The following is a 20,124-nucleotide window of genomic DNA, read 5'->3' on the forward strand; positions in this document are numbered from 1 at the left end:
TGGGATAGCTTTCAAGAAGCTCTTGGGTCTAAATTGTACTTCAGCTCCATTTATCAACCCCAAACTGATGGTCAGTCAGAGCGTACTATCCAGACATTGGAAGACATGTTGCGAGCTTGCATCCTTAACTTTAGCAATAACTAGCATGAGTATATTCTCATGTGTGAATTTTTTTATAATAAAAGTTATCATTCCAGCATCGACATGACTCCATATGAAGTCATGTATAGTATGCCCTGTCGTTCTCCAACTTGTTGGAGCAAAGTTAGAAACCAACATCATTTGGGACCAGACTTCGTCCAAGAGATTATTAAGAATATTGCGATCATTTGTAAGAACTTGGCTCCCTCCTGGAGTAGCCAAAAGAGTTATGTTGATAATCATAGGAGACCTCTGAAATTCGCCGTTGGAGACCAAGTCTTCTTTAAGGTCTTTTCTTATAAGGGAAAAATACGGTTCGGAAAAAGAGGGAAGTTGAGCCCTCGTTATGGGGGGCCTTTTTCGATCGTGGAGTGCATTAGAGCCGTAACATACCGCCTTGCTCTGTCTCAAGAGTTTGTGGGTCTATATAATGTTTTCCATGTCTCTATACTTAAAAGGTACTACCCTGACCTGTCTCATATCATTTATCACGATGAGATGCAGGTACAAGTCAATATGACTTACAAAGAACTCTTCATGGAGATTCTTGGATGGATTGATAAAGTTTTACGCAATAAAACGATCCCTATGGTGAAGGTGTAGTGACAGCACCATACTCTGGAAGAGGCGATGTGGGAGTTAGAAAACGAGATGAGGGAAAAGTTTCCAGACCTACTCAAGACAAATTTAGGGATTAAATTTTTTTAAGGTAGAGGAATGTAATACCCCGCTCACTACTGTGCTAAATTGCATTTGAAAATCCTATTTATTCGGGCCTTCAAGCCACACTGAACTTATTTAAATTCATTTCGCAGCTTTATATCGTAATTCATAATTTTTATTTAAGCAAATTTTGTTATTTTATTTTGATTTAATCAAATTATTATTATTATTTTATTATTTTTATTTTATTTTGATTTTATTAAATTATTATTATTATTTTATTATTTTTATTTTATTTTGATTTAATTATTATTACTATTATTGTTGAAATAATTAATTTCCAGGACAAAACAGAAGAGGGAGAAAAATCTCGTGGGAAAAAACCTGGGGGAGAGGGTTGCCCTCATAGGCTCTGCGCGCTGTGCGCGCACCTGTGCATGCGACAGGCATAGGACATGCGCACCCATTACGCGGACATGGGCAAGGCACCACACACTGTGCGCGCACCATCTACGCAACAAGCTAACGCAGATAGGCTTACGCGTAGTAAGCCTGCACGCGACAGGGTAGCCCGAGCGCCTACAAGGCCGAGTGAGGCATACTGCCGCCTTGGGTAACATGCCACTGCCCTCCTTGGGTGGCGTGTCACCACATGGGGTGTGCCACTGTCGGTGGAGGAAAATATTTTTGTACCGCGTCAAATTGATCTTTTCCATTTCAACACTTTCTCTCTTCACCAGATTTTACCACTTGGCACAAACCCGACAGCCCCCATTTTCTATAAATAAGGACCCTTCCTCCCATTTTTCTCATCACTTCCATTCTTCCACCTTCCAAGAGTTTAAAGAGAGAGAGAGTAATCTAGAGAGAGAAAGAGAGGAGGAGAAAAAGAACGGTGTAGGAAATATTTCGAAATTTTGGTAAAGAATTTAGTATTTGTTCAAATATTTTAAGGAGTATTTTTAGAAAATTAAAATAATGAATATGTGATTTTTATGTTCTATGTTTAGTAGGTTTTAATAAAGTGAAGCGTTCTTGATTTCAAGCATTCTATGTGATTTATAGGCACTTGATGATTTGTATGTAAATAAAATAATATGAAACTGGTAAAGCTTATTTGGAAAATAAAAAAAAAAAAAGAAAAGTAAAGTGGAATGAAGCCTAAATGGTTCGAACTATGTATGTATCTGTATTGATATACTAATGCATCAAGTATCTCATTAGGCTTTTTATCTCTTAGGGGTATTTATTTCTCCCTCCCTCATCTCGTCTAGAAAGACATGAGAGGACTGTACCTTGTGGATGACGGTGTACCCTCTGATGAGAGCGGTGACGCAAATATCTGTTAGGTGTTATATTTGGCTAAGTATTGTCGTCGCTATAGAATATCTTATAGGACCATTATGGTCAATACGACTGTGGTCATAGCCGTACCATGGTTTGACAAGCTGGAAATGTGTCTGAGCGAATTGTCATTATTTGTATATGCTTTGGTCATTCCATTTGAGTAGTCAAAAATTCGTATCTGCCCTCAGAGATGGAAGTCGAAATGACTTCGGGAAGCATGACATGAAAAATCTGAACATTTCATGATTTATTTGATTTTCTTTATTGTTGAGTGTGATGTTTAATTTTGATTATTGTGACTATGGCATGATGTTTCCTTAATAAATAATTTTTTTTCATAAGGACTCTGACCTGACCTAATGGTAAGTATTAATGATGTTATTATTCACCTTTTAAACCTTACGATGTTATTTAAATACTGTTTTTCTGACTGAGTATATGAAACTTACTCTTTCCATGCCCCTGCCCCTACCCCTGAATGAGGAAGATAACGAGGAACCATAAGCTGACCTATCCCTTGAAGTCTATCAGGATCCCGTGGATCTGCAAACCTTGAGTTCATGATTGTTCCTGCACTCTAATGATTCCAATAGCATAATGATAAAAGTGGTCCTTTTTATATCTGGATATTTTGTATTTTGTAGCCACTTCTGGCCTCAGTTACATATGTGTAATTGAAACTCATATATTTTGTAAGGGATTTGTATTAATTTGCTTCACTGCATATAATTCTTATCATGCACTCGTAATCTATTTCTGTATCTGGTACCCTCATACCTTAATTAGCATTTGGGATGTCACACATTTTGATAGGGACATGAACATAAGATTGTAATGCTTGACCCAAGGTTCTAAGTCAGTGGAAGAATACTATAAGGAAATGGAGATAACCATGATTAGGGCCCAAGTTGATGAGCGGTTGGAGCCCACCATGGCTTGGTTCTTGGAGGGTCCAAATAAAGATATCGCCAACATCCTTGAACTCTAAAATTATGTTGACTTAGACGAGATGATGCACAAGGCCACCAAGATTGAATGGAAATTGAAGAGTAGAAGAACTAATCAGGCATATGTTATTAATGCTCATGAGGAAAACCAGTGATGGACTCAAGGGGATGAAAGTAAGAAACTGGACGACAGTAAGGGAAAACAACCCGCTGGCAATCCAACAGTTAATCCTAAGTCACCAGCCACCTGCAGAGCACTGTTAAATATTTTAAGTGCTTAAGAGTGGGGCATATTGCATCCTAATGTCCTAATCAGCATGTCATGATTATCTGAGATGATGGAGATATCTTCAGTAACCACGAAAGCAGTGATGAGCATAAAGATCTACCACTAGTAGACGCATAGAGTATAGCTCGATAAGTATAAAGAAATATATTTGTGGCTCAACGAGCACTAAATATACAGGTTAAGCTCGAAGGCAATAGTCAGTGAGAGACTATTTTCCATTCAACGTACCTGGTCAATGGAAAAGTCTGTAGTGTGGTAGTTGACAGAGGCAGTTGTTCTAACATTGCTAGTACCTTGCTGGTGGATCGGGTAGGGTTGACGTATAAACAGCACCCTACTCCCTACAAATTGCACTGGTTAGATGATAGCAAAGAGATCAATATCACCCAGCAAGTATGTGTCCCATTCTCCACTGGTGACTACACAGATGAAATATTATGCGATGTAGTTCCCATGTAAGCAAGATACCTGTTACTAAGAAGGCCCTGGCAATATGACCGCGATGTCATTCATGTCGACAAAAGGAATCAATACTTTATTCAAATAGGTAACCGCACCCATTTTTTAACACCTCTGTCAAGAAGGGACGCTTATGAAGATCAACTAAAAATTAAAAAATCATACGAGGAGTTCACTAAGAGACAGGTGAAGCAGGACCACAATTTAGATCTGGACCAAAGTTGCTTCTTCATTTAAAAACAACCCGAGCATCCGAAAGGATGTTTAGCAAATCATCTGTCATCACTGACCTTAGATGAAAAGTTTATAGTCACTACAGATTCGAGGATGAGTCCTCTCGAAGAAGAGGGGGATGACGTGATACCCGCTAACAAAACACCTAAACCAGAGGAGTGCAAGAAGCGAGCAAGTGCAGATGAGCTCCTGAAAAATGAGAGAAAATAATTGTGAGGTAACAATACTCTCAGTTACTATGTTCCTGATCAAGTATCAAACAGCGAGGCCGAATCCATCAAGCAAAGTTCCCAGCCTAGGAAGAAATGACACCAGAAAGTGCTACAAACCCAAAGGGTAACGGGCCTTACTACTAAGGAATGACTCGGTTTGAAACTCCTGACCCAAGAAGAAAGCCCAAATGTAGTCTGAGTTTAGGTACCCATGGGATATACATGTGTTGCAATGCACGTAAAAGATACTTGGCCCACACACCCATTGGTGTTCCCTGGTCCCATGGTCAAGGTGACCTTATAATCCACAAAAAAACCAAAGACAGGCAACCTTCTTGATGTAGAGATCTGGAGGCCCACACACAAGCAAGGAGGCCCACACATGTGTCGGGCTTGGGGCCCAGCCTGCATAGCCCACAAACATGTATGTGTGCCTGCATGGACCACGTGCACAATGCCCGGGAGTGCCCACGCACGTGGCCTCTAGGCCCAAGCAGAACCAACCGTGCCCACGCAAGCCCACAAGTCGAACGCGCGCATACCGCGTGGATGAGCCTACAGATGGCTCAACAAAATGGCCCAAGCTTGCTAGCCCGCGACTCACGCGGGCTTTCTCCTGCACAACCCACGGGGCCTGACCCCTCCGGGTAGCCCAAACCAGTCGGCCCCTCTTTTCCCCTTTTTAAATTATTTAAATATTTATTTATTTTATTTTGTTATTTTAAAGCTTTTTAAAAATGCTTGACACCCACTTTTCAAAATACTCATATGTTAAAATTAATTTTCACATATTTTTTAAATGGTTTTCACATGGGATAAATATGAATTTAAATTAATTATAATTTTAATGTAAGTCTATCCCTTAGGATTATTTAATTTATTTATTTAGGATAGAATAATTAGTTTATTATGTAAATTATCCTCGATTAAGATAGAATTTTATCTAAGTTATTATTTTATTAATTATCTCAAGATTTTGTACTCATCTAGTTTGCTCGGAAAAGGCTATAAATAGGTCTTTGCCCCTAGGATGTAAACGCAATCTTTGAGAATAAAGTTGAGAGAATTCTTGAGAGCTTCGGCTTTTCTTCTTTTAATATTTTTGTTAAAATAAGCTTCTTTGAGTTTTTCATGAAGCAAGAGTCTTCAGAAGTCTTATTAAGCCAAGGAGTGGGAATTAACTTATCGGTAAGTCTGTGGTATTTTTTTTTTACTTGTTTTATTTTTCCGTGTCTTTATTTTTACTTTCCTTTTTAGGATTGCAGATTCAATTAGATAGAGGGATTTAATTCTAAGTTGTTATTGTTTTGGTATTGCATACGTTGAATGGGTTTCAAGAATTGATTAGATCCTTCTCATACCCTCCCACGTCAATAATGCTTCCACGAATATGAATCATTCCATACATATTATCTAGCTTCCCTCTTTATTTTGTCTTTCTGTGATCTGAACAATTTGTTTGAAAGTGTATATGTGATCAAGAAGTTGATAATATCTGCATACCACGGTGTGATCTGTTGTGTTGAGAGGAGGTGCTCATTTAAGAATTCATCTCTCAACAACGTAAGCTCTTCAGTTAGAGAAAGTCAACTGAGATGATCAGCAACCAAGTTTTCCATGCCTCTTTTATCCTTCATTTCCAAGTAAAACTCTTGCAGCAGTAGAATCCACTAGATCAGTCTTGGTTTGACATCTTTCTTCTTCAACAAGTACTTTAATGCTGCATTATCAAAAAACACAATAACATTGGTTCCCAACATATAGGAACAAAATTTTTCAATGTAAACACAACAGGTAAACACATTGGTGTCGCATGTAAAAGCAACGGGTAAATACATTGGTGTCGCATGTGATTTCAAACGATAAGTTCTAATTTAGTGGTTGCATGATAGGTATTGTGATCAATTTCTCCTTCAACAGGCCAAATACATCTCTGCAGGATTCATCAAACTCAAAATTGACATCCTTCTGCAGCAATTTATATAAACATTGGTTGATTTTTTAAAAGTTTTTGATAAATCTCCTGTAGAAGCCAAAATGCCTGAGGAATGAATGAATTTCCCGCACGTTTTTTGGGATAAGGTAGGGACTTTATCATATCTACCTTTGTTTTATCCACTTCTACACCTTTCGAAGACACTATGTGACCCAAGATCAATCCTTGATCAACCATGAAATGGAACTTTTCATAATTCACGACAAGGTTAATTCAAAGGCATTGTTTTAGTACTTTAGTGAGGTTGTCCAGGCATTCATCAAATTATTCCCTGTAGACTATCAAATCATCCGTGAAAACCTCAATAATTTGCTCTACAAAGTCATAGAAAATATTGATCATACACCTCTGAAAGGTGGTTGGGGCATTATAAAGTCTGAAGGCATCTTTTTATAAGCAAAGGTGCCAAATGAGCATGTAAACATTGTCTTCTATTAGACTTTTGGAGAAACTAGAATCTGATAAAACCCCAAATATCCATCTAGGCAACAATAGTGTGTTCTTCCAGTAAGTTTCTCTCGCATTTAATCAATGAACAAGAGAGGAAAATGATCATTTCTGGTGGAAACATTCAGCTTCTGGTAGCCAATGCAGACCCTCCATCCGTTCTATATTTTGGTTGACATTTTCTCACCATTTTGGTTCTCAATCACTATTATTCCAATCTTCTTTAGCACTACTTGCACCGGTCCCACCCATTTATTATTTGAGATTGGGTAAATCACTCTAGCATCTAGTAACTTTAGGATTTTTTTCTTCACCACATTAGTCATAGACAAGTTCAAACACCTCTGTGCTTGTTTACTGAGTTTGTTGTCTTCCTCTAACAGTATCCAATGCATGCATGTGGAGGGTGATATTCCTTTAATATCGACAATGGTCTAACCGATTACCTCTTTATACTCGTGGAGTACCGTGATCAGCTTTTTTTTCTCTTTCTTACTCAGTTTGTTGGAGGTTATGATGGGAAATGTTTTCTCTTCTCCTAAGAAGACATATTTTAACTGTCCTAGCAGCGGTTTCAGTTCCAACTTAAGGGCCTGCAAAAAAGAAGGCAAAATCTTGGTGTGAGAAATAGGATGATTAAAATGTGGTGTGAGAAATAGGTTATGATGGGAAACCTTTGAGTCATTTGGATTAATCTATCTCAAACATAGCTTTCTGCAACTTTCTATAAGCCATATAATCTTTTTCTAGGTCTTTCAAACTGTCAGTGTGCAGCGCACTATTAAGAACTATATTCATCTTGTTCCTAAAACATAAATTATAATGTCTTTACTGTAAAGAATCTAAGATATCAACACTATATACATAAGATAACTCAGTAGGATACTTCATGGCATTATAAAATTGAACTTAACCACTTCCTCATCAAACTCCATGGTGAGGGTACCATTCTGCACATCAATCATGGTCTTAGCAATACTAAGGAATGGTCTCCCCAATAGAAGGCCCAATGAATCTATAGACTTATCACTCTCTACGTCCAGAACATAGAAATCAGCCGAGAAGATGAGATTATCCACTTGTACTAATACATCAGCCAGCACTTCTTCGAGTTAGACAATGGATATGTCTGCTAATTGGATAATGACTCCTATTTTTTTCAATTGTCCAGCCGTCAGTTAGGAGTAAATGGATAGTGGCATCACATTGATTAAGGCTTCAAGGTCGAACATGGCCTTCCTTATGCCCAAAGTACCAGTTTTACATGAAATGACAAACATATCTTGGTCTTTCATTTAGGGGCAATTTTCTCTGTATGATGACCAGCACATTCTCTTTCATATTGAGTCTCTCATTACAGCTCAGTTTCTTTATGTGTGAGCACAATTCTTTCAAGAATTTGGCATAACAGGGTATTTGTTTGATTGCATCAAGAAGGGGAAGATTTATTTCAATTTTGTAAAAAGTTTCCAAAATCTTTTTATCCTCATTTTCTTTCTTTGCCTTACCAAAACTTTCTAGGAATGGGACGTTCACTACGAATGGTTCTGGTTAATCATAATCCCATTTTTCTTTGTGTATATCATAATCATAAGTTAGGCTTGAAAGCCTTACCCAAGGCTTCTGATTTGGCTTCCTTCGTGAGCTTTACCTAAGGCCTGGCCGACAAGGGATCTCTTACAACTATTTACCATTCCTCAATGTGATTGTGTTTATGTTCGATCTCAGGTTCACTTCGGTCTGGGAAGGCAATTTTCCTTGAAACTCCAGCTTACTTATGGAAGTTGCAAGTTGGCTCATCTGAGTCTCTAAGTTTTGGATACTGACCCTCATTTCCTATTAAAATTGTTGCATGTTAGTTTTAAGTGATTTTACTATTTCTTTAAGGGATATACCTTTCTCAGGGGCAGTTAGTTGCTGCTGGAGAGGTGGACAAGCCTGGTATGGCTGGAAATTCTATTGTCTCGGCCCATAACTAAAGTTCGAGTGGTCTCTCCATCAAGGATTGTATGTGTTCAAGTAAGGATCATATCTCATTTATTGCTAATTCTAAAATCCTCCCATGACATTGACATGTTGCGCGTCATCTTCTTGGAGAGTGGGGCACATATCCGTTTGATTGCCTGTATGTGCGCATATCCCACATACTTTCGCTCGTGGTCTGTTTTCTATAACTGTGTTCTGTATAAGATGTGTTAGCTTAGAAATTTGAGATTAATTGAAGAAATACTTACCTTATTTACTCTTCTTGGAATGTCTCGTGAGGCTCCAAATTGTTGTGATGTTGTTGCTATGATTGATATTAACTCCATCGCCTCTCGATGAGTCTTGTTCACTGTTGCACCTCTGCTAGCTTTATCCACGATTCTTCTTTTTGAAATGAGCAGTCCTTTGTAGAAATAGTGGATCAACGATTGCTCAAATATGTCGTGTTGCAGACAGCTAGCGCACAACCTTTTGAACCTTTTTTAGTAATCATGGAGACTCTCAGTGTCCTTTTGTTTGATTCACATATTTCTCTTCTTATCTCGGCAGCACGAGAAGTAGGGAAGAATCTATTTAGGAATGACGTGACAATCGCTCCCCAGGTTGTAATCGAACCAGGAGCTAAGTAAAACAATTAATCCTTGGTTGCGTCGTCCAATGAGAATGAGAATGGCCTCAGTTTAATTTGCTCCTCATAAACTCCCTATAGTTTCATACTAGAACACACCACACCACTTGAAATTCTTTAAGGTGTTTATGCGGATTCTCATTCTCCAGTCCTCTGAATTTGGGCAATAAATGGATCATACCTAACTTTAGCTCAAAGGGTACATCTAAGTCAGGACAAGTAATGTAGAGGAATTGATGGTTCGTAGGTGGAGAAGCCAACTCCTTAGAGTACATTCTTGTGCCATCAATGCTAATGCTCTTTCAGTTTCTACAGTCTCATTGTCTTCTTCAGTTCTTGTATCATGTGGATACATCTATTTTCTCAGTTTAATTTATTTTTTCGGGCTTTTAGCCGTCTTTCCTATCTCTGGGTTATAGAGGAGAGGTTCTTCGCGATCAAACATAGTCATAAAAGAAAGAAAAGATAATTAGTTACTTAATTCCTTGGCAACGGCGCCAAAATTTGATGGGTGCCAAATCTACCAAAATAAATTCCTATTTTAACTAATAATATTAAATTGTAGAAGTGACAAAGAGGATCGAATCCTCAGGGAACCAAGGATTACTTTCCTTTTTTATAACCACTTTAAACATAATTAAAATAGAAGGGAGTATTTATTCTTTAGAATGAAATAGATATTCAGAGAGGTTTATTCAAAATTAAATTCTAACTTAAAGAGAACATTGGAAATAAATATACATAAATCAGTTATGCAAGCATTCCCATTAAACGAAATAGCTATGCTCCAATTATATAATTGATTACTGATGCAAAAATTAGTCTTATTAAAATGTAACAAATCAGTTTTAGTTATCGAAAACATTTCGATAATCAGTTCTTCCTTAATCTTAAACTAGTCAAAAAACACTCATTAACTAGTTCTCATTGATCAAACAATCCCAAGAACATCCCTAGAGTTTAATTTGTCAACAACCTTAAGAACCAAAAGGATCTTATTCAAGTTGTTGGACTCATCTGCGTGAACTGGTCAACTAGATTGTTTATTCCCTTACTTCAAAATTAATCACCACTAGATACTACTTCGGCTCGAGAAATTACAGATTTCGACTGCTTCGAATGGTTGTATATTACTGTGTTACACGCCTAACAGGCCCTGTTGAACAATTAGAAACAACAAATATAAATATATATATACACATAGAAAAATAAATAAATACTTGCATTTAAACAAAATCATAATCAACTGAATTCGATCTCACAATATAGATTAGAGTTTCACTAAATCTTTTAACTAGAAAAGAAAAAGTTTTTAGCCACTCATGATGAGTTTAATAAAGCATATATCTTTTTTAATATTGGAAAGAGAAAGGAGAAAAGTGTAGAAATTTTGCAGGTGCTGCAGTGCACGGTGTGAGGAAAAAGATGCCTCTATTCTCTATCGGTAATCTCTTTTAAAGCAAAAAAGGATTAGGGTTTCCCTTTTACTTTGATCAGGATTCCTCTCAATGATTTAGGCACTTTGCTTGTTTTCCAAAATCATCTTCCCCTTCATTGTTTGTTGTCAATCCCAATTGTAGGGGAATTTTTTCTTTTAAATCTCAATAGCATGCCTTTTTCAAATCAGTTGCTGCACGTGACATAAGCCTTGGCCAAGGCTTAGTCGAGTGTGAATTGGACCTCCCTCTTGTTGCCTTGGTGCTAGCTATGCCCAATGGTTAACTGTGTTTCTTTCTTTTGTTGAGATGTAAGCCATAGTCGAGGCTTACTTGAGCGAACCCACAACTTGTAATCCCGTTGATGCCTTAGCCTTACCCAAGACTCAAGTGTACAGGAACCAGAGTCTGCTACTGCTTGCTTGGCCTACTCCTTAGCCAAGGCTTATTCCTAGTTTGACAACTTCTTCATGAATTCTACCCTTTTTTATGCTGTTTTTCCTTATCTTGCCCACATTTTCTATCCTGCATCAAAATGAATGAAATAACTTAAATTAGATAGCAATTATTCCAATTAGTACTCAAAATTGGACAATGAAGATGAAGTTTTTACGCACAATCAATCTTGAAGGTAAAATAAAGGAAAACTAAACTGAAACTGACTAAATCAATCAAAATGAGCTGAAAAAAACATAAAAATAAAAAGATTGATCAATTAAAACATTCAATAATTGAATAACCTAATCTTAACTGATTTAATTTCAGCTCCCTATTTTTTTTTTGTATGCGTGGAATGCTCTAATATGTTATATTATTATTTAATTTATTAGTATATAAAATTTAATTATACAAAGTATGAAAGAAAAAAAAAAAAAACTTTCCGTGGCTCAATTTTTTCAATTCAAAACATAATTAATTGATCAGTTTGGTTAATCACATATTTTTAGTTGATTAATTCAATTTGTTCATATATATATATATATTTAATTTTACTGATCAAAACGTAAACCCATACTTTTTCTATTGAAAGGACTAAAATATTTATAAACTGTTATTTTTGTTTTAGTCCTTTTAATTATATCTACTATTTCATTTTAGCTTTTTGGCTATTCTTCGTCTTTTTGTTTAATTTAAAGGGCTTGGGAGATCCTCCATTATTTTTTGATTTTTTATTTTTCTTTTGGCATTAATTAATTCACACTAGTGTGTAGTGTAGAGGTTCAATCACTTGAGACGTTAATTTTTATGTTTCTCATGGGAAGTGAAGACAAGGAAATTCTTTGGACTTGCCACGTTTAAGAAGTCAACCTTAAAACTGAATACAGAATGAACTTAAAATTAAAATACTTGTAATTAAAATTTTATTACATTTACATTAATTTCATGTCCTAATTCATATAATTAGAATTTGAAAGTAAATTCGGAATTGAAATTATTGAAATAGATGCATGGGAGTCCTTTTAACTATTTGCGCTCTTTTTGTTGGTTCAGATTTTTACTTTGTTGACGTCTATGCATATGATAAGATTAATTCATAACATTAATTCACAAATTAAGCACTTTGTTACCAATATCATGTTTAGATCAAATGAAAATGAAAATTTCATTTAATTTCTTCATTTATTTACTTTTTCTAATTCTTCTTTTATTATTATTTTTTTTTTTTTTACGTATTTTTATATTCTTATTTTACTTTACTTTTTAAGTCTATAATATTCATATTTTCTTTTAGAATTAAAAATATGGTTTCTTGGTAAATTTTCCTAAAAATAATCCAATTGGAGTGGACTGCCAACGTAGGCATTGTGTTGGTCAATTTCCTCTCGGGTCAAATCCTATTCGTTCACTTCGCATGATCTTGTTCATTCGCTCTTCCCCCCCTGAAATTGTATAAATCTTTTGTATTCTTGCATTTGTTGATTTCAATTGCCGGCTTCTTCGTCCTCTTCTTCTTTACTATTCAACGTGACCCACATCTCTCTATCTCGCTACCCAACCCTCTTCCTCCTTCTGCCATGACGGCCTCCTTTTCTTACTCTAAACACTCTAAACCACCCCTTTTTCTCTTATCTGCCTTCTTTCTATCACTCTCCTTTGTTGCCATGAATCTGACTGAGTGCACTGCTTTTGATTCAGGCCCTGTCGTGCCCACAACGCCATTGGTGAATTTCCTTGTAAGGGTACAAGCCACTGCATTTCAGACTTTTGGGAAATCAAATTTTGATCCCAAACTCTACGTCGACTTGTCCTTGAAGTACAATCTGTCGACCACTGAGGATGCTTTCGATAAGTTACCCAGGTCTGCAAATGGATCTGTGTCCGTTAAGGATTTTGAGGAGTTTATAGGGAAGTACTTTGGTGGTGCAGGGGATGATTTGATTTTCCATGAGCCAGAAGACTTTGCCTTAGAGCCAGAAGGGTTCCTGCCAAAGGTGGAGAACCAAGAGGTCAGGGCATGGGCGCTGGAGGTTCATGCTCTCTGGAAGAATTTGAGCAGGAAAATCTCTGGTTCGGTTAAAGACCAGCCTGAATGCCATACTCTGCTTCCCTTGCCGGGGCCAGTTATAATACCTGGTTCACGGTTTCGAGAGGTGTATTACTGGGATTCCTATTGGGTGATCAGGTCAGGAGTTTTGAACTTTTTTTTATGATTTTACACCATTCATTGTTTGGTACTCTTTGGTTTATTTCTCATTCCATTTCTAGCTAATTATTAGTTTTGTTTTCAATATTAGTCTTGGTAATTACTAGTTTTAATTTTTATATTAATCCTTATATATGCAGTTACATCATAATATTTCATGTTTAACTTAATCCTATTCCGACCTTGAATTTGTTGGCCCTGAAAATATTCCTACATTTCACAAAATATTTCTGTACATCATGTTCTAACTCATAAATGAACAGTTTTACTTGATATAGAAGTTTCGAGGATTACAGGTCTACTGATAGATAATAAGTTTGAGATAGTTTAATTAAGTTTTCAAAGTTTTTTTCTTGGCATTTAGTTAGGGCCAAAAAGACATATCATTTTATGATGTCTGAATTGAATTGGACTCTTCAATTCCTCCACAAAAGGAATTTCAGTATAAGTATTCTTACAATTGTATGGAAAGCTTATATATGCTAGATTTGATGGAATAAAATGTTTACAGATCATTTATTGTAACAGAGTGTTTATGAGTGATAATGTTGTTGCTGACATTAGCTACAGCCTGTAGGCAATCAATTTTTGTCCACATTGCATATTCTTTACCACTTGTTTCGTAATATTCATATTATTTGAATTTGCTTCAAATAATTATATGCAAGATACTTCCAAAATCAATGTCACATTAAAAACATGCTCCAATTAAGTCTGACGGTCAAACACCATGGGCTTGAGGGCACTGGATCAACTCTTCTGATAATTTGTATCTAGGGGCTGGAACTTAGCAAATGCCTACGTTTCTAGACTTATCTATGAAATGGATTAAGAGTTTTCCTCTTCAATTATCCGTGTAACGTCATTTAATATTTTAAGATCCTGTTACTGCTATTAATATCAATATACTCTAATGCAGGGGATTGCTGGCTAGTAAAATGTATACAACTGCAAAAACAATTGTCTATAATCTAATTTCTCTAATAGATGCCTATGGTTATGTGCTTAATGGTGCAAGAGCTTATTACACTAATAGGAGGTAATTTTCTTTTTCATTTTGAGTTCTAGTATTTTATTTTTGATTGTTCAGGAAGGTGATGGCATGCGTCTCTATTGCTTTAATATTTCTGATAAGTGCTCCTTTAGTAGTTTTTCTTTTTCCCTCTCCGTTACTGGTTAGTTTATTTGACACAAGTGCCTTTACGTTATCCCTTAGCAATAGAATATGTGTTATTCTCTTATTTGAAGTTTAGTGCATCTGAATGTTTCGAGTTTAAATGCCTTGCATAAGACATGGTGCAGCTTAATTATAAATTTCAAAATCTTCTGTCTATTTATAGGTCAAGTGTTCAAAATTAGATTGCTCTTCTTGGCTTGATGATTAATAAGCTGAATATTACCAACTTACTTTCATTGAGGCCAACATAAATTTCTGCCATCTGTTCAAATGCCTAAATTTCTAATGCATATGGTATTTTTTTTTTTTTTCAGTATCAACCGTCATTCTAAATTAAGATCTAAATGCATTAACTTCTCCTTCTTGATTACTTATACTAGTCCAATTAGGCTGTAAACTTGGGTATACTTTTGCAGCCAGCCTCCTCTCCTGAGTTCAATGATATGTGACATATTCAATCAGACTGGTGATATGGAATTGGTCAGAAAATGTCTCCCCTCACTTCTCAGAGAATATCAATTTTGGAATTCTGGTACAATAGGAACTTTCACATCAATGAATCCTGTGTAATTTATCCTTATTACGTGACTTTATCAGGATGTGAATTCAAAGTTGTTGAATGCTTCACACATATTGCTCATGTAGGAATACATAAGGTAACCATTCAAGATGCTCAATTTGGTGATTACATTTTGAGTCGTTATTATGCAATGTGGGACAAGCCAAGGTCTGAATCTTCAGTCATTGTATGTTCTTCTCTTCACGCTAATTTAGCAAAAGATCTATGCTGAATAAGAGAATGGTGAACATTATTAGAGTTTCAGTTTCTAACTTGCCCTATTTATCAGGACAAGGAATCTGCTTCGAAGTTCTTAAATGCATCTGAGAAAGCGCAGTTTTATCGGGAACTAGCTACAGCAGCCGAGTCTGGATGGGATTTCAGTACAAGATGGATGAGGAATCTAGTCTACCTTAAAAACCTCTTCTAAAATTTCCTGCTGATTTTGCTGTTTCCAAATTTTCAATTTCTGTTAGCCAATTCCAAAACCATTGTTAGCTGATGGCAACTTTTTGAAATTTTCTGAATCACCAGTAGTGCCCGGCAAATCCAAAAGTTAGAAATTTTCATGCTATCCTTTTTTGCTGACTAGTGTCACAGCTAGTATCTGCTTTAACTCGATGAAAAACCTCATAACTACTTAACTATTTTAGGTTGCAAATTGTACTTCAGCAGGACTTGGAAGATGTTGATGAGGTGGTTCATTCGCAAAGTTAATTTGCTTGTCAAATTCCTTGAATTGATTTCTTTTTTGGTTTAAGAAAGGGGAAAATAATAATAATCCTGAAGCCAAATAAGAGTAAAAATTAATATCCAAGCAGCAGCCATGTGAACTCAATCAAAAGAGACTAATCTTTCTTACTCCTAGGCAATTCAACAATCGAAGTTATTGGTTTCAATTTGTAACGCCCTGCTTTTCTTTCATCTTGAGTCAGTTTTATGCCTCCTCTGAAGGAGTTCTATTGTCTTTTTGCAGGAACTCCTCTGATCTAACAACATTGGCTACAACATCAATCCTACCAGTTGATCTGAATGCATTCATACTCAAGGTGCAATGTGCAACTTTTTTAAAGACTCTTGAAGAGAACCTTTGCACTTAATATGAAAAATTCTTTGTATGTGTTAACCCAGATGGAAGTTGACATCACTTTCTTGGCAAAAGTTATTGGAGAGAACAACATTGCTGACAGTTTCTTGGTAGCTTCTCAAGCTAGAAGAAAGGCAATCAATTCCATTTTTTGGAATGAAAAGATGGGTCAATGGTTGGACTACTGGCTCGGCAATAACACTACATCCAAGGTACTACTTTGTCCAAGCAACTATTAGTTCTGGTCTAGCAGCATGAAACTTTTCTCCAGTTTTCTGGTATCTCGTTTTAAATGCCTGCAGGAAGTTCATTCATGGGAATGCTCAAACCAGAATCTAAACATATTTGCTTCTAATTTCGTTCCTTTGTGGCTTGATGTGTTCAACTCAGGTTTGTAATTCATAACTTCCACCCTCAGAATTTTTGTAATAAGATTGCTAGAGCAATGGGCTGTCTAAGCATGGGCTACCTGTCTTTAGATGCAGGACTTGCCTGTGGTTTTGGAATTCAGAGTTAAACTTAAATGGAAAAGCCTATAATAAATAAACTTCATTAATTTATAGTGAGGTCGCTTAAACCATGTCTGGCTTCTCGAAGAACTAATGGCTGAATTTTTTGTTTTAGTTTGTAAGTTGGAAATACCAACATGAGCTATTCACGAGTACTAAATTTTCTTTAGTTAAATCAGCATATATTGAATGTATTAAGTCTATCACCTAGATTTCTTTCAGTGCAGTGGTTCAGTAGGCAATAGCATTTGATCCTATCCGAGGGAATGATGTGTGTTTTTATTGAAACAGAGTCCGCCTGTGGCAACAGTCTAAATGTGGAAGAAAACTATGTCCAAACTATCTATCCTGGCGCGTTAAGAAACAAAATCTTTAGACTAAATCTTTTGCTAACTTTTAATAGAGCACTCTGTTTTATTTTATAAATGGAAGTGATGAATGCTTTTGATGTATTTTTGCATTAAGACACTGCTCTGGTGGAGAAAGTCAGCAAAAGCCTTAAAAATTCTGGACTGATTTGTGCTGCTGGAATTGCGACTTCGTTGAAAAATTCAGGAGAACAGTGGTCAGTGATGTTAAATACTAATCCTCATCGGGGTCCTGTACTTTCTCCTTAAAGTTTGTTACTCATTTCTTGTGACTCAATTAATTGAATGCACAAACAGGGACTTTCCAAATGGCTGGGCCCCCCTTCAGCACATGATAGTTGAGGGTATGGCAAGATCCGGATCAGAAGAAGCAAGGTCAATGGCAGAAGATATTGCTATGGGGTGGATCAGAAGTAACTACGTTGTTTACAAGAAAACAGGTGCAATGCATGAAAAATTAGACGTTGAAAAGTGTGGAGAATACGGAGGTGGTGGCGAATATAAACCCCAGGTGTGACTTTATACTTCCAAAAAATAAGGCTTTCTTGAAAGATGGAACTTTTAAGAAAATTTGTTCATAGAAGTTTTTCATATAAAATACTAGTTGGTTGATGATTTCGGCTTCGTTCCCTTGTAGTTTGTAAACCAAAGTTCTTTAAATGCATGTAAGTTAAAAGATATCGGTTTTAAACATTTTCTAAATCTGTAAAAAGATACAAAACAAACATTTTTGTTAATTTTCTATTTATGAAAAATTTTCCAGTTCTATCAGCAAAGTTAATTTTCTTAGAAAAAAGTACAAAATAAAGATAAAGAAAAGAAGAAATAGATAACAAAAGATATTTTCCATATTGTACTACCTAATAGATGCAACCATACGTACATATAAACATTAGCTTGGAGGAAAAAATATTTATTTCTATGTATATATTTCCGCTTGAATTTCATGGCACACACAAAAGAAGCTAGCTATTGGTTTAAACTCCTAATTTACCCATGTTAGAGGTGATGCTGCAATGCAGACTGGTTTTGGGTGGTCAAATGGAGTTGTATTAGCATTCTTGGAGGAATTTGGTTGGCCTCGAGACCGGAAGATAGATTGTGAACAAGGTTACTAACATTGGCACAGAATTTGAATACAGAAATGACCAAGTTAGATCAGGATCAGATCATCCCATTGAAGGCAAGTTGTAATTCATCCTCTATTTTCTTTACCAATTTGTCGATTGCAGTTATCTGATTTGGTTATGCTCTGGCTTCTGATATATGAACTGACCTAGTCATTTTAATAGATCTGATTATATGCAATCATTTCTCAACTGTTGAGTGGATCCTGAACTCAAACAGGTTGTGTTAAATGCTAAAAGACCGCTCTTGCATCTAGTGGAAGTAGGAAATAGCTGGGGGTAACATGGCAACTATTTTCACCCAAAAATGCCTCATCCTCATGCAACTTAATGATATGAGCGAGTACAAATACAGATCTCTTGGAAAGTCTTCTCAGCAATCTTAAAGATCGGCTCAACTTAGTAACGTGGCTATAAATATACCTTGTATTTATGTGTGTGCGCGCGCATATATGCACGCAAGTATTTGGATTAGGATTTGAAATATATCTTGTGTTTCTCTTAGAAGAACTCTCACTTGGATGAATATGAAAAGAATATATTTGGATAATTTTTTCAGGAATTTGGAAGTGATGACTGTTTATATATCGTTTTATTTTTTTTTAATGTATAACATTAAGTGTTTCGAATATAGTTGTGGAGTTTTTCTTAAAAAAAATAAAAAAAATAAAAGATTTTTTCTAAGTAAGGTATGCATTAAATTTGGTGATATCGCATTGGAAGAAGTTTGTACATTTACAATTAAAGTGGATAGATTCAATCACCAAGTACTTTTTTAAGTGGTATACAAAAATATTTTTAATTTTTATTTTCTAAACTTATATTTATGTGTTAATAGAAACACATAGAAAGCACAATGAAATAATTTTCTAGAAAACTCTAAAAATAACATTGAAAAGTTAACTTCCATATTGTTTTGTTAGTAAAATACATATAAACTTACAAAAACTTCTTATATTATTATCAATTATTATTATTTTTTTAAATTATCTAAAATCAAAACTCGGATTAATCTAAGTATTTTTTAGGTAGATCCTATGTCTCATACATATTACATATGAGTATTAATTTGTTGCTACTTTTAGTTATCTATATGTGGTGATTACATATTATTTATTATTTATGGCTGTCATTGGTGTACTTTATTTAATGGTTGTTTCTTTGTATACATAAATATACTATTCTAATTTTAATTATTAAAATTAAAATTAATAATTCATCACTTATAAATTTAACACATTACGTTAATAACTTAAATCATATCTTCAATTTTAAAATCATAAATTTTATATTCTTATATATCTTGGAAGTGGAGTAACTACGAAAACCAAATAATTACGTACTTGTTCTATTACGTTGACTCCCAAATCAACAACATGCATGCAAATACGTTTTACTAGTTTAACATGAGACCTAAAGAAATCTAGCTTGTCTGTGATGTAGGAGGAGTTTCCAATATCACAAATGGTTTTAAATAAAATACTGTCTCTATAATATAAACTGAGTGAGTGAACACAAATAAAAAGAATATTTTGTTATCAAGTAAGGAATACAGAAGACTTTCATATGTTGTAACTATCTGCTGTTATAATCAATTATTTTATTCGTTGTTTTATGCAAATTAAGTTGTGGAGAGAACCATTTTCATTACAATTATTAAGCAAATATTAGGTATCTGATCGTTACGCTAACTATATATATATATATATATATACATGTATACGACTTTGTTCTAGAAACAGTAAGATATTAATTGACCCCATATGTATTTTGATATTACTAACAATGATCAATATATAATACTTTCTCCAAAGTTGGTGGACGAGTTAGTTGTCTAATACTTGGCGTGTGTATGTGTGTATACACAT

General features: G+C 35.4%; 2 protein-coding genes across 6 annotated transcripts; both read left to right on the plus strand.

The window, feature by feature from the left end:
* Positions 1–204: 204 nt before the first annotated feature.
* On the plus strand, positions 205–744 carry LOC148266300 (uncharacterized). Its single transcript, XM_088219073.1, has one exon. It carries the CDS (start codon positions 205–207, stop codon positions 742–744), a length of 540 nt encoding a protein of 179 aa, XP_088075199.1.
* An 11,837-nt stretch (positions 745–12,581) lies between these two features.
* On the plus strand, positions 12,582–18,841 carry TRE1 (trehalase 1). 5 transcript variants are annotated; one of them, XM_088217922.1, is made up of 13 exons: positions 12,921–13,084; positions 13,153–13,408; positions 14,349–14,468; positions 15,023–15,138; positions 15,252–15,352; positions 15,455–15,568; positions 16,146–16,214; positions 16,297–16,464; positions 16,555–16,642; positions 17,227–17,326; positions 17,427–17,640; positions 18,152–18,312; positions 18,477–18,841. In XM_088217922.1, the coding sequence occupies exons 1-12, from the start codon at positions 13,063–13,065 to the stop codon at positions 18,245–18,247; spliced, it is 1,464 nt and encodes a 487-aa protein (XP_088074048.1). In that variant the 5' UTR covers positions 12,921–13,062; the 3' UTR covers positions 18,248–18,312; positions 18,477–18,841. The 5 variants fall into 5 exon arrangements, with proteins under 5 accessions (XP_088074047.1, XP_088074046.1, XP_088074045.1 ...); XM_088217919.1 differs by having other exon boundaries at positions 12,587–13,408; positions 18,422–18,841; XM_088217918.1 differs by having other exon boundaries at positions 12,588–13,408.
* The last annotated feature ends 1,283 nt before the right edge of the window (positions 18,842–20,124 follow it).

This window comes from Carica papaya, chromosome 4, assembly GCF_054855325.1.
Source record: "Carica papaya isolate Zhongbai chromosome 4, ASM5485532v1, whole genome shotgun sequence".
In the NCBI taxonomy this organism is placed as follows: Eukaryota; Viridiplantae; Streptophyta; class Magnoliopsida; order Brassicales; family Caricaceae; genus Carica; species Carica papaya.